Raw genomic sequence first — 15345 nt, forward strand, 5'->3', positions numbered from 1 at the left:
GAACGCCATTGGTGTAGTCGCAAAAACATTACATCAACTTAGAATTTTTTATATCTTTGATTTTGACTACAGCATTTATTTTATATGAATTACGACTGACGGTTGACTTCAAACGAATCGGATAGAGACACCCCCGTATTGTCACACATGGTTTAGACCAACAGTCGGTTTTATGCCCCGTGTAAGGTTTACAGGCATTAAAACGAAACAAAATGGAGTGAAATCTCCATCGGAAATAGTAAGAGCTTGTCTGTAACTCCGATTGCCAGCATATATTTGTTACTGTCCATCACCTAAACGCAAAGCGTGCATATCTCTTCAGTTTAAAACGTGGTCCTACGAGACTAAACTATGGGATGAAACCGTCGAGTTCCTGTATTGAGCGAAAGGGTTCGTGCTAGCAGCTACCGAGACTTGACAGCAGTTAAAAGCCAGATTGTGATGCCGCTCGGATCTCCTTTAGTTTCCAGACATAAGAAGCGCACTGTTCGGGGTAAGCGATCACTTAAATCGAACAATCCCCGGACCAAATGTTTCGAAATAAATGGTGGATGTAGTTGTTCGTCATGATTATCAGGCATTCTTGTCAGCTGCATGTAGAGATGCTTGTCTTACATCGGCCTGTTGACATGAGTTGCAAATAATTCGCGTCTATGTTCGTTTTGCAGGCGAACAACTGCATCCCTATCTGCACAAGTTTTTGTGGTTCGAGCCATATCTTAATCCACTGGTGTGGTGGAGGTTTGCCAGCGAGCCAATGTTGACTTAGTTGCATTTGAAATGGAGCCCCCTGTCTAAAGAAATGACTGTCACCTGCTAGCACACGCCCCCAAAACTGTCAGAGGAATCGCAGTTCACAAAGAGGGGTAACTGCACCATCCATCACTCGTTTTCAGTGTCAAGTCTCAGTGCTTTGACCTTTCATTCATACCTCGAGAAAAGGAGTGTATCAGAAGAAGTGAGTTGAGTAGTTCAGGTCAGAATCGGCTTCAAACATGAGTGCAGACTGGGGAGAGAAATCCACAGCGGAGCTCATGAGCAGGTATGTCGCCAAGGAAATGGGTTATGGAGTACCCCGAGAAGGCTGGCGGATCTGTCTGGCGCATGAATTCAAGGAAAAGAGGAAACCGTTTCAAGCGAAAGATGTCTCGTTGTCCAATGTCATGGAACACCTTGGCCTTGGAATCAGGTGAGCATGACCGTAGGAATTGGGGGGGTAGAGGAGTAATATCTGTGTAACGCCTGTGTAACAGCAACAGATTACATAGACATTCGATTATTAGCTTGTTGAATTAAAAAAAAAAACAAAAAAAACAGACTTCCCAAGACTGAAGCTGTTGCCTATTATCAAATAAGATGAATAAGAATTTGTCTCTGGAATATATTAGTGACTCACACGGCTATTTATTTGCTTATTAGCCCACCTGCTCACCTTATTAGCCTTCAACACTGTGTATGGCCGATGAGAGCAGGCGGTCAATTATTCATGACCTACTAAGGTGTCAGGAGATGCTGGTGAGGACAATGACACACGTTTGTTTTGTATACATCTCAAATTGAAACTTTGGAAGTGAATCCCTCCTGCACAGTAACAAAGTTTCAAGGCAAAGTATTTTGGTTTAACTCTCCTGATCACTATTTATCAGTATTTAAAAGATCCCTTCCTACTGAGTCGATGTAAAATCAAATGCGCTGATGAAGTGCGAATGTAGTGGCAGTCGACAGGTATCAGACGAGTCCTGTCCTGGTTATCTCAATATCTCAGTGAAGTTGTTCTACAGCCACAGTTGGATTTCATGACTCAAGCTAATGTCACTTCCTTCAAATCCATTTGTGTTTTAGTTTCTATTCCATATTTTGATCATTATTATGACACCGTCATGGTGAAGCTTGACTCAACTAGGCAATCTTTGCTTTTTGAAGTAGAGCCAGCAGTCTTTCAATCCAGGTGGCAGATGGGCCAAGCCTCATTCTCACTTCACTATATAACTAAGGTGTGTCTGTGTCACCTTGGTAACTTGAGTTAATCATTGCACTGATGTTGAAGGTTTCTACTCTTGTTTTTTACGAGTCAGAATGTTGGACTCGTAAAGAACACACCTACAGCAGTTGCTTTTTTTTAAATCACGTCGAGTGTGGCTTAAATATTTTTAGTATGTTTCTAGAATAATTGCCCTCAATAACATTCATTAACATGAAACATTGTTTTCATCAATTAGTTATTATTGTCATATTTCTGTATTAAACATGCAGAAGTCTACATTGGTCGGTGAAGCTTTTTTTCTTTACTTGAATCTACACCTGAATTTTTTTTGTCATTTGTCCATGTCACTGATATCACTTGTGGTTTCTTATAAAAGACATTAAACCTTTTTAACTCATTCTCACATATATAAAGTTGGTTCCTCTGCTGAATGGAATTTCTGGTGACTCATTCATGCCATGCAATCAGGAGTGAACATCGGTGATGAGGCTGAAAATCCAGCAGAGCTGCAGAACACCATATTTCAGATATCAGGGTCTGAATCGGGTCAAAGCACTATGATAGATATGTTGCTTTATGTAGAAATAAATACAAAATATTATGACATGTATGCACCAACTAGGGGTGTAACAAAAACAAAAAACAAATACAGTATGAACAAAACAATTTCCATATGTTGTCCTTTATTTGTTTTTGACACTGTTAATTTTAACCAACATATTTTCACTGTTATCGCTGGCACCCTCTCCAAACGCTTTATGGTTTCTTCCAGTGGACTTACTTCCAAGGCTCTGCAGGGTCCTTCAGAATAATTCAGATAACGCAGTCACGATTCTCTGATCAGCTGTTCCTTTCTTTGGAGTTTCAAGCAGACTCTCCTACAAGCACAAAATGGTTGTGTCAGATCTTCATTTTTCATGTTATATCCGGCCCTTCAGGGGCCTATGGGAAGCAATGAACCTGAGTGGAAGAAATGTCCGGAAGACCACAACTTGAAATAAAATTAAAATGATGAATCCCATTTGAAATTAAAATTTAAAAAATCCTGTGTAATTTCTTCTTCTTCTTCTTATTTTTTATTACTATTATCTTAACAATGGTAATAATATTTGTTTTTTGGCACATATGAGGATGAGTTTTTATGAAACTTCCCATTTTCTCAAAAAACAGTTGGGTGAGGCTCGTAATCCTGAATTCGATGTCATATCTTGATCATGTGAGCTGAGGTGAAGTTAAACATTCTTTTCCAACACTCCGCTGATATATGGGCTTGTTTGGTTTGTCCTTGTTGCGTTAGTGGGTGTGAGCAAGGTTTTCACAAATCATGTGTTTTGTGGCTTTTGATATCCTTGAATGATGTGGCTCTGTGTGCGTTCCCTCTCTGCAGACGTTGACAGTAATGACAATCTTTGCTTATTAGGCTTCAGGAGTAAAATTATTCAGCTTCCTCAAAAAATTGCTTAAAAAATAAAGATCATCAAGCTATTCGTCAAATGTGAAGAGATTTGTCTTAAAGAACAAAGGTTTTCAAAAAACTTTGCTTACTTTGAAATATCATTGATTTTCTGCCACTCCTTTACTGAGTTTCCAGGTGTCACAAGGCGAGATGTGGGTGACACTTTGAACATCATGGAGCTTGTCTAGTCTTTCACACTCAGCCACGAACAATTTAGAGTCACTAATTCATGTATGCTTGTTTTTACCCCATGAAAGGAAAGTGAAATTCCCAGAGGAAACCCGCTGCCTGTGGTGAAGGATTTTGATTTCACCGTGCACGACATCACTATATTACGCAACGAAAAGTAGTGATTTAATCTTCTGCTCTAAATACATTCTCCTCATAATGACTTCTGAAAGTGTTTTTTTTGGGGGGTTTGGGGGGTTCCTGATGCCATCACATTGTGGTGTATTTACAGTAAATGTCCATACTAAATTGTACAAGATCAGTCTTTTTTTACCTTCATTGAAATGCATTACTGCACATCAAGTAACATATATACATGATACCATTTCAGCGACTTATTACAGATATGTTACAGTGCTAAGAGCGAATATGTAGGTGTAATAGGTTGAGGTTGAGGTGTAGGTTAAATCCATTTGTCCATTAACTAAATGCTAGTGACATGATACTATCAGTCAAAATACAGAGTCCAATGGAGAGTTCTGACCTGTAAGGTGGAGTCTACATGCTGCTATGATGTCTTCAGCTCTTTCCACAACTGAGTGTCAGAGGTATTCTGATCCTGGGGACAATGAGTCTCTGACTGAACCAGCTCTTCATGTGCCGCACTTCATGATAGAGAGGGTACGGAGTGTTGGTCCTGACGCTGTCAATCCTTCAAATGTATAACATACCAAATATACTATACTAGGTGTTTCTTTTTTTTAACGAATATTCAAGGATTGTATCAAAATATATCAAGTATGATGCATATATACAGTAAATAGTCGTTCATATTTTGTTTTCTAGTTTTATTTATTAATTTGAAGGTTACATTTTCAAATTATTGTGACTTCTTTCCCATTTCATGTTGTAAAGGGTTAATGATACACTTAAACATATTTCTTATTAGAGATACATGCATTTATTAAATCCTCTGGTGGGTTGAAACTTATACAATAAAGCGACATAGAAAACAAAAAATAAAATTTGTAAGAGCAAACTGTAATACTGTAGTTAAAAATGTGGAATGGGCCATCAATTAACTAAAATGATTTAGAATGCTACACAGAGAGACAAATAAAACTCTTCATGCACATTGTTTTAAAGAGGTTAACATATTTACATTTGGGGTTAGTTCTGACATGTGTGGCATCACTGTGTGCTTTCAGATATCTTAAGTGGTGGTACAAGAAGACCCAGGTGGAGAGGAAGGCGCCGTTCATCGATATGTTTCGAGCGCTGCCCTTGCGTCAGATATATGGTAGGTTCCCAAACTCTGACTGCCGTGGGTGTATTATTACTCTGTTACTCTGTTTGGTTTGATTTTATGTGCAGTGCCTGCATCAGGCATCGTGACAGTCCCTAGTGAATGTTAAAACAATGTGGTTGCCTTCCTTCTGTTGTCGTCCAGGTGCTCCACTCGGTGGCATTGGTGGAGGAACCATCACTAGAGGCTGGAGAGGGGAGTTCTGTCGTTGGCAGCTGACCCCGGGGATGTACCACTACAAAACTGTCACAGCCAATCAGGTATAATCGCAGTAAGGACCTGTGGAAGTCTGCTGGATGATAAATCAGAAGCAGCGTGCTGAATAAGATTGTCAATACTGGTCAAATGTTGTTGGACGACTGTCGTGAAGGGGGAACATGAATCTTCCTGTATGTGTTGTGTGTCGAGGACTGGGGCGAGCCCGCCCGCTCTTCCGCTCATTGTTTTCTGAACCGGCTACTCTTGAGCTTGACTCACTTCACCACCCACAGGACTGGTCTGGTTTTGCCCCTTATTATTTAAATTAACCCCCGCAGCTTATGTTGGCTCTCTGCAAAAAAAACAACACAAAAAAGAGACAAATGCTTGCGGCAAGATTGCGAGGAGCCGCTCACTTATGTTGTCCTTCTAGTTTACAGTGTGCATACGTCGAGATGGACAGACGGTTTACCAGCAGGTCTTGTCGGTTGAGCGACCTCCCACGCTACAAGGCTGGAACTGGGGCTACTGCGGAGAGTACGCCTTCTACCATGCTTTGTATCCACGTGCCTGGACTGTCTACCACCTCCCAGGGCAGAATGTCACGCTGACTTGCAGACAGGTTTCCCCAGTCATCCCTCATGATTACCAGGTACCTGTCGTCATTAACCCAAGCTTCACCTCTCTGTGGCTGCTCACCACGTTGTTATTGTCGCACAGTGATGTTCTGTGTGTCCACGCTACTGCATCCACAACCTTTCTAATCATTAAGAAACACACACACACACACACACACACACACACACACACGTGTATATAGATACATTATATACATTATTGGAAGTTCTTAACATTGTTGATATCAAGGTGAACAAATAACAGAGATTGTGTTTAAAACTGAATTAAACTAAATAAACTCTAATAAACTAAAAAAAAATCTCTTCCTCATATTAATATTCAGTAGCCCTGCCATTAGCACACAATAGAATGCATCGGGCCTCCGAAAACCTTTTACACAACTCTACGCTGGTGGACAGTTAAATTTCCTGAAGAAATTTGATGAAAAAACATGATGGCTGGGAAATCCAAATAAGTGAGGATATTAAGTGTGAATATTAAGTGTAAATATGCTCTGAAACCTTTAAAAATATTTAATTTTAGATGTGTTTTATTTCAGTCTAAATCAGAATAGAACCATGTACCAAACATCTCATTAAAAAAGGCAATTTATTTGGAAAATATATTTTCAATTTTCTTTCAATGTATATTGAGGAACTAAAACTACAAAAGAAAAAAAGAGAGAAATTTTAGTCTTTTAACAAAGAACAAGGTATATTGACATTTGTGCTAGTAATGGCTGAAAAGAAACAGGATAAACAAACTGAGAAAAATTACTGCATATCATTTATACAGTTTCAAGTCTGAGCTGATGAGGGCCACACAAATACAGGCAAATGGCCACCCAGTCTGCATTTTGCCCAACTCTGGGGTACTGTATGTTTTTGTTATATAATGCAGATGCATCATTCTCTTTTTAGGGACCTTTGAAGTCATATTGAGGGCGAGTTTGTATAAAATACTTTTAAAATGGCACTCTTCACACCCTATATAAGACATTGAAACATAACTGAGGAGCAGCAGTGTCTCGGGCCTTAAACGTTTTAATTAAAGTTAGAAAGGTTAGAGATGCGGGATAGAAACTCTTTAAATTAGTTTCACTGTGCCCTGAAAAGTTGAGTTAAAATGAAGATATGAAGACAATGATGAAAATGACAAAAATGACAATGACATAATTAGGAAACAAATGTGAGAATGGGTGTGGTCAAGAAAAAATGTTAAATATTTACTGCTATATGTTTAAAATTATATGTATGCATTTGTTTACCCATATACATGTTGTTGTGGCTCTTTTATGATTCCAATAATGAAACCAAAAAAATATTATGCTGGGGAAAAAATACAAAAAACACAACTGACAACATTGAATAACAATGTGAAATGTGTAAGTTAAATATGCCAAACTTCACTTTCCAAAAATGTACTCATTAAAAGTAAGTTTGAAACTCAGTTATTGTTCACACAGTTTAAAATAAAATAAATTATATACCGTACCAAAATAAAATTAAACTAACAGTGTAAATGTTATTACAAACTAAAATGCTTTGTGTTTGTAAAAATAAATAAATTTAAAAAATGTAATGTTTTTTTTTCCTGCCTCATTGTCAGTTTGATACTCTGTCTTTATGATGAATCCCTCTGCTCCCTCAGGACTCCAGTCTGCCCGTGGCAGTGTTCGTGTGGGACATAGAAAACAAAAATGATCATGCTCTGGATGTGTCCATCATGTTTACACTGGTCAATGGGTCGGGTCAGAAGGATGACAAGAGTGGTGGACACTGGAATGAACCGTTCCACTTGGAGAAGGAGGGACAGGTGGTTTCTGGGGTCCTGCTGCATCACCGCACCACAGTTAACCCCTACACCCTGAGCATTGCAGCACGAGAACAGGTTTGTTTCACGTGGACTTGTTGCTGTGCTACATGTCTACTACATTTCTCTTGAGGCATTGAGCTCGGTAAAAATATAGTGGTAGATTTTCTCCAGTGGACTGTTGATCTTCAGCCTGACAGGGAAGTGAGTCATCAGACAGCGTTCAGTCCCAAAGGAACCTGCAGTAGTTTGTGGAGTGACCTCATCACCGATGGACGACTGGACTCTCCCACAGGTCAGACTTTGGGTGTATGAAAGAAAACTAAATTTGACTTTTTTTCAAATTAAGTTTAGTGTACTATGCAAAATTGGCACCATACAGCTAAACTAGATGATTCAATTGGTGTAAAACATCTTAAAAATCTTATATTGATCATTGATCAAATTATAAAGAATGTTTAGTATTTCTAAAAGTCTGTTTTGTTCATTGTTAAAGTACAATGTAAAGTTGACGTTTCAAGTATTAAACCGGTTTTTGCCTTCCAGGTTCCAGTCCACCAACGTCCAAAGGGGAGAAGGTGGCAGCAGCTTTGGCAGCCGGCTGCTCCGTGTCTGCTCAGAGCCGAAACACACTGGAGTTTTGCATAGGGTGGGACATGCCCAAAATCACATTTGGTTCTCGAGAGCGGGAACACACCAGGTACACCTCAGAATTACTGATATCAAATATCATGCAGACTCAAGGTGCTTTGTTGGAGTAAGAGGGTCACCGGTGACCCAATGCTCTCTTTGTACGAGTAGGGTCTTGGTGACAATTCCTCCAAAGATTGGTATCAGATAGATAGATACTTTATTAATCTCACAGACAGGATTTCCTGTTAGCAGCAGCATCCTTTTTCCAAAATGAAATGAAACAACTCAGAACAGTGGCTCTCAGATTCGATGGTGATACCAGCTGTCTCTCCTGCAAAATCTGTTTCAATGCCTCTGACCTAGATTTGTGGACTGAAGACGAGGGTCTCATTAAAGAGCATCACTGGGAAGAATAAAGACAGTCTCATCTAATCTAAAATTGGGCACTTATAATCATAATCATAGTTAGACAGAACAAACATCATCATCTTTCCATGTCTGAGAGCTACGAAATCTGATCTGGTTAATACTTTTCACCAGCAGATGGCAGACACCTGTAACTTCCATCTGAGCAAAGTTAGTAGCTCTGTTTCTATGAATGTTTCGGAGTAAAGCTTGAAAGCCGCCCTGCCTGGGTCGAGGAGATGATGGAGGCTGTAGTTGCGTCACTGGAGGATAAAAGAGAGCGAATTCCACTGACTCAAATTCCGAATCCAAAGACTGGAGGTGACGCTAGTGACAGCGAGTTCATTCATCAGTTATCATCATTGTAGCTTGAGAGGTGAAGTCGGGTATCACCAGTGGATCACATGGTCTGTAAAAGTTATGTAATTTACTCAAACTTCCACCTAGTGACGTCATAACATACAAATTAGTTGAATGAATTTATTCCCATTCCAAAGTTCAGATCATACTGAACATCACCATTTTAAGCTACAGCCTTTCGATATATCAGTGTTGAATCATTTCATTGAAAAAGGTCAGGGTTTAACTGCTCTTGAACAGTAGGAATCTTTGGTTAGTTTGGAACCATCTTTCCTACAGAGTATATGTTCACAGAGTACAGTGACATCACTGCCGCAACACTCAACAAACGTATAGTGGTAGGTGAAGAGGCAGCAGTGTTCATGTCCCTGTATTGCTGGAATTTCTGTAAAGTAAACAACCTCTTCCCCCCTTAAATCTGCGAGATTCATGTTTTCAGGCGGTACACCCGTTACTTTGGGACCAAAGGAGATGCCTGTCCCTCACTCTGCCACTACGCCTTGACACACTACAAACAGTGGGAGAGTAAAATTGAGGAGTGGCAACAACCAATCTTGGAGGACAGGTACAGAATACATTAAACTTGCCGCAGCTTGCATCCTCACACTGTTGTTCCTCTCACACGTGCGCAGCTCTCTCCCCTCCTGGTATAAGTCGGCTCTGTTTAATGAGCTGTACTTTGTGGCTGATGGTGGGACGGTGTGGACTGAGCTCCCGGAGGACGCCGATATTAGTGGTGGTATTCGCAGCGAGAACGGAGGTCTGCCTGCTCAGCCTGACGTCGTAAAGGAGTACGGCCGCTACGCCTACCTAGAGGGTACGTTATTGTCAAGGTCCAGCAAAAAAGGAAGCTGCTTCTGTGGTTGATGCATTTCACAGCGTCTTCTATTCTTTTACAGGACAAGAGTACAGAATGTATAACACTTATGATGTGCACTTCTACGCTTCCTTTGCACTCATCATGCTGTGGCCCAAGCTGGCCTTGAGTTTGCAGTACGACATTGGTGAGGAACATTCCATTTCTGTAGCGTTGAATGGATGTCCACCTGTTCACATCTGTATTTCTCCTGAATTGCCTTGTTAGCTGGCAGCGTGGTGCAAACAGATCCCACTGAGAGGCTGCATCTGATGAGTGGGCAACTTTCTCCCCTCAAAGCCAAGAACGTGGTGCCTCATGACATCGGAGACCCAGGTATCACAGAGGAGCCCAGGTGGTGTTGATGCACTTGATGTTTAATTTGCGATGTGATGGATCATCTTGTCTCCAGATGACGAGCCCTGGAAGAGAGTCAATGCCTACCTCATTCATGACACAGCAGACTGGAAGGACTTGAATCTAAAATTTGTCCTGCAAGTTTACAGGGACTTTCACCTCACAAAGGACGAGCAGTATCTCAAAGATATGTGGCCCATCTGCCAGGTATGACGGACTTTAGAATGCACTTTTACCTTCAGTCTCAGCACATAAGACAAAACCAGCTCATATTGGGTGTTTTTGCCGTTTTACGGGAGTGTAAGAGTCTGTTTTGCAAAGCTGTGGTTATCCGCAGATTACTGACCATGAGTATGTTCTTCAACCGCTTTATTGAAAGACTGTCAGATGTGCCGTGGGAAATGGTCCAGTTTCACCTCATTTGTCCAGAGATAGAAGTGGGCGATATGATGACATTAAATCATGAACAGTGTTGACAATGTAACAATGTTTTGACCATCACTTGGTTTCAGTCACATTCTTTCTATAAACTATAGATCTATGTTGATGCATTGATTGAGTCATCACTCTTCCTTCTCACACACATTCATAGGGAAGAAGTCGGTCAAATGCACAACTGAGTTGTTTTTAAACCTGGTGTGACTCTAGCTTGACAACACCTTCACAACAGAATGATTGAGTGCTCCTTGTTGGAACCGTGATGCCGAAGAGTGTCTCCACGAGAGCTAACAGCTAACGTTTATTGACACTCGTAATGTGGAAATGTGAAACCAAACAAATTTGCTCCAAAATGTGAAGAGAGAAAGGATAATTGTAGTTATGAAGCTGAGGCAAAGAATGTGAACGATATGTCCAGACAAACTGGAATTACGTTATTTGACCTACATTGTCAGATTTTTTTCCCTTTAGGACTAACAATGAAAGGAATGGAAATTTGCAAGTTAGTCACAGAAACACATCAGATTGTGATGAAAATGAAACAGGCATTTAAAACAAATCATGATATATTTTTGCCATATTGCCCACCGTTTTCTCAAGACATTTCTAAACACATACACTTTTTGTATTTGTTTCTGCAAATACCATGCCACAATAGCCGAGAGTCAGTTCCTAAATATTTTCACAAACTAAAATGCCCCACCACTTTGGACTAAGTACAATTGTGCCTTACCCAAGGTACCAAAGGGACTTTGGGCAGAAAACATAACAAAAAAAAAAAATTTGCTTGGTTTTATCCCATTATTTTTTTTACCTGGCGGAAATGGGCTTCGTTACACTTTGGTGATGAGCCTCAGAATTTTTTCAATGAACAAAGTGTGCCGTGGTATAAGAAGGTTGAAAAACATCGGCGTATGGGATAAACTCCCCAGCTGAAAACTTGATTTGATTAAATCTAATTATGCTTTATGAATTTCACCTCACATGACAGAGAAGCAACAGTTATCTCACTGCTAAATGCTGCTAAATGTTTTGTTTTCTGTCTTTCTCAATCAATTTGAACCTGCCATTATTGTCATTTTTAGAGGGTCCACTGCTTGACTTTTCTGATTCAAACCAGCATGATGAGCAGACAAGAAAATTATTAAACAAAAGTATGGGTGCAATATCAACAATTCTAGTCAATAACAATCTCATCTGAAACAGTTTCAAAGTTAATGTGTAGCAAAGGATTTCATCCTTGTACCTAATGTTTGCCTGGGTCAAGGTCATTGGGGACTCTCATCTCAAGAATAAAAAAAAAAAAAAGTAAGAGTAACAATGCTATCTTTGTGAAGACCATTCCTGCCTGTTCATGTAGCAATTGTGGACACTCTAAGTAAGTATCCCCCTTGGTCAGATGGTGATGGAGTCTGAAATGAAGTTCGACCAGGACGGAGACGGCTTGATAGAGAACTCTGGATATGCTGACCAGACGTACGATGGGTGGACCGTGACTGGACCGAGGCGAGAATTTCACTTTGATATTTTGGTTTGAATCCTTTGTTACAAGGCAGTCGCAGTTGTACATTCAAACAATAATGTACGAGACACAGAAACTATTACATCCTTCATTTGTTGTCTAACACTGGTGTGGTTGCAGTGCGTACTGTGGCGGGCTGTGGTTGGCGTCACTTTGTGTCATGTGTAAAATGGCTCAATTGCTGGATCAAGGAGAGTTGTATCAGAATTACAAAGATATCCTGGACAGAGGCAGTAAAGCCTTTGATAAACTCCTGTGGAATGGTGAGATCACACAGATTTGTCACGAAACTGCGTTCAGAAATGTTCAAGTTACTCACTCAGCTTCTTGCTTAGGTCAGTACTACAATTATGACAGCAGTGGTCGGGACCTGTCCAACAGCGTCATGTCTGACCAGTGTGCTGGACACTGGTTCTTAAGAGCTTCTGGGTTGGGTGAAGGAGCATATCAGGTGAGAGGGTAATTCGTCCGTAGATCAGTTTTGGTTTGTTCAGTTAGGCGGTACAATCTTCCCTTAACTTTTAAGTTTTTCCTTCACAAGTGTCTTGTTTATGTCTCTGTAGGTGTTCCCCAAAGAAAAGATCTGCAGTGCACTGAAGGCTGTTTTCGATTTGAATGTAATGAAGTTTGCTGGCGGTCAGATGGGAGCAGTGAATGGAATGAGGCCTGAGGGAGTGCCTGACCGCTCCAGTGTCCAGTCTGATGAGGTGTGGATTGGTGTGGTTTATGGATTGGCTGCCACCATGATTCATGAGGTGAGTGTCTTTGAGCTGGCTGTGCTTGGTTTGTCCTGAGCTGCTGCTCCATTTACCTGCAGGGTATGCGTGAAGAAGGGATGCGCACGGCGGAGGGTTGTTACAGGACAGTGTGGGAGAGACTGGGGATGGCCTTTCAGACCCCAGAGGCCTACTGTGAAAAGGGCATCTACCGCTCCTTGGCCTACATGAGACCCCTCAGTGTGTGGGCCATGCAGCTCGCACTAGACACAGCCACTGGAACTGGAGCTGCTGGCCGAGAGGAGGAGCAGACTGAAGGGCAAAGTCAAGCAGCAGGGGTGACATCAGAGTGACACCGTTTATATACGCCACATAGTGAGGTATTCAACCGCTTCACTCCATCTGTTGGTTCTGTGTGTTATAATTGGTTCTCAGCGATCAGTCTGCAGTATGTCTTGAGAGAAGTTTGTCAGTATGAAAACAGTTCAGTGAATCACGTTTTGTATTTTTACATCTCAGTACCGATTATGCAAATCATTTCATTTCCCAGTATTTCCTAGACACTCCTCACGAAACACGCTTCGTCTGTTTGCACGCATTTACTCCCCACGGTTATTGTTTACTCGGTCGTGTACAGTGTTGCGGATGCAGTCGTTTGTTGAGCCAGAAAGACTGACTAGAACGAATCACGACCCCGTTATGTTTGCTGTCACCGTCTAGTCTCTGTGAAGTGACGTTAACAATCCAGTCAAGAATGTGTTTTTATAAAAATGGCGATTTGTGCCTTGTTGCATGCTGACCTCTAGCTACTGTATAGACCTAGTGTTTGCATTATTTTATATAATCAGATATTCATGACAATCACACTGAATAAATCGCTCGATATGACACAACTCATTTTTCAGTTTGGCGTGGTGCTTGTGTGCTCCTGAGGTCACTAACAAAGTTCAAGTCCAACTATATACTTGAACTACGTTGGCTCAACTTCAGGTCTACACACAAGATACTTTTCGGGGATCATGTCATTGCCAACTCTTTCTTTCTTGTCTGATCTGACTTTTCATTCTTCCCCAACCGCTACCTGCTGGACACCTGCTGCTCAATGATGAGGGAAAAGAGTGGTGATGCTGACACATGCTGAATTGTATTCTGCAGGTTATTGCAAAGTGAAAGAGTACTAAATATGTTTACTTAAAATAAGTCGGCATACGCATGCATATGGATTTGGCATTTAGCATAAATCCACCATTCCACCATTCAAAATACAATTTGGGGTTAAAACATATGTGATGGAGTTGCCTACTTTTGGTTACGTGACCTGATCTGAAGCAAAGCATTGTGTGTACTGGCCATAGATACACACTAGGCCATATTGTTGTATACATTGTACATTCAGTTGGAAAAATTAACATTTTTCTTTAGGATTTGCCTTCAAAGACAAGTACTGAATATTAGATCAGATTATCTACCACTTGTGAGCATGACCTTTGATCTTTGAGAGTTAAAACAAGATTAGTGTGTGACTGTGGACATTCCAGTCTGGGGAACAGCATTTTTTTAAGAGAGAGGTTCTTCAATTTTAAACGCAGGAGTAGAGAACACAGTCTACAAATGCTTCTCAATTCAATCGAACTCTGGCTTGAGAGCATTTGAGTGTCCGATTAGTTACAGTGAGTTGCTGGAAAAGAATATGTCTGGATATATTTGGATTTATCAAGACGTTCTGGTGCAGCCGCTAGGTAGACATTGGTGATAAAAGAAACAAAGAATGGGGGAAGATGAAGCAATTAAAAAGTGAATATGAGGTCTGTGTTCAGCTTGAAAGGAGTCTCTCTTCACCTGGAGGCAAAACACCACAAGACCAGTTCCACAGAGTCAACATCTGAGTGGAATATCAAAGTTCAAGCAGCAACGGATGATTTTAACCAGCAGATGACGGGGGAGGGGGCTTTCTGTTTAATGATTTAGTGATGTATTATGTGAGTATGAGTTTATCTACAGCACATTACGATCTTATGGTTTGAAAAGATAGATTGTCAGCAATGATAAACCACTACAAGGATATTTAAATCACAGGCAGGAGAAATGCGTACTTTCCCATAACGCAGTTTTTTAATTTCTTTTTTTTTTTTTTTTAAAGTGGTTTTTTTTTTTGCTTAACTTAATTGTGGCAAAAACACTCTCTTCCATTATTTAAAAGAGAAAAAACTCATAACGAATTTCTTAGTTCCATTCATTCTTGCAAAGTATTTTTTTAAATACATTTATCTAGTGTGAGTAATAAAGAATCTAATGTAATCTCATAAAATGAATTTGTGGACAAAATAAATGGCCTGTCATTCATTGTCTTCCTCTATATTCAGTTCCCATCCCGCCTGCATTTGAGTAGAGGCTGGGGCACCTTGGACAGCCACGCCATCACAGGGACATTTACACTGATTCATTTCCGAATTTAAAATTTGAATTGGATTTATCACTCAGTTGAATAATACTATTGCTCACACATCTTGTCCCAC

The 15345-nt window shown here is 40.5% G+C and overlaps 1 protein-coding gene across 1 annotated transcript; it reads left to right on the forward strand.

Moving 5' to 3' along the window:
• Nucleotides 1–223: 223 nt before the first annotated feature.
• gba2 (glucosidase, beta (bile acid) 2) lies at nucleotides 224–15176 on the forward strand. The gene is made up of 18 exons (XM_053859862.1): nucleotides 224–493; nucleotides 669–1189; nucleotides 4817–4908; nucleotides 5059–5174; nucleotides 5546–5764; nucleotides 7381–7620; nucleotides 7735–7837; nucleotides 8089–8242; nucleotides 9380–9505; nucleotides 9573–9757; nucleotides 9840–9944; nucleotides 10025–10132; nucleotides 10209–10360; nucleotides 11991–12097; nucleotides 12234–12376; nucleotides 12449–12564; nucleotides 12677–12868; nucleotides 12931–15176. Exons 2-18 carry the CDS (start codon nucleotides 996–998, stop codon nucleotides 13180–13182), a joined length of 2604 nt encoding a protein of 867 aa, XP_053715837.1. The 5' UTR covers nucleotides 224–493; nucleotides 669–995; the 3' UTR covers nucleotides 13183–15176.
• The last annotated feature ends 169 nt before the right edge of the window (nucleotides 15177–15345 follow it).

This window comes from Synchiropus splendidus, chromosome 3 (assembly GCF_027744825.2).
Source record: "Synchiropus splendidus isolate RoL2022-P1 chromosome 3, RoL_Sspl_1.0, whole genome shotgun sequence".
Lineage (NCBI taxonomy): Eukaryota > Metazoa > Chordata > Actinopteri > Syngnathiformes > Callionymidae > Synchiropus > Synchiropus splendidus.

Bases quoted from the DNA above. Each gene is read 5' to 3' on its own strand.
- gba2 (XM_053859862.1), top strand. From the start codon at position 996: ATGAGTGCAGACTGGGGAGAGAAATCCACAGCGGAGCTCATGAGCAGG. The intron at 5,175-5,545 runs GTATAATCGCAG...TTGTCCTTCTAG, and splicing joins AAACTGTCACAGCCAATCAG to TTTACAGTGTGCATACGTCG. The intron at 12,869-12,930 runs GTGAGTGTCTTT...ATTTACCTGCAG, and splicing joins CTGCCACCATGATTCATGAG to GGTATGCGTGAAGAAGGGAT.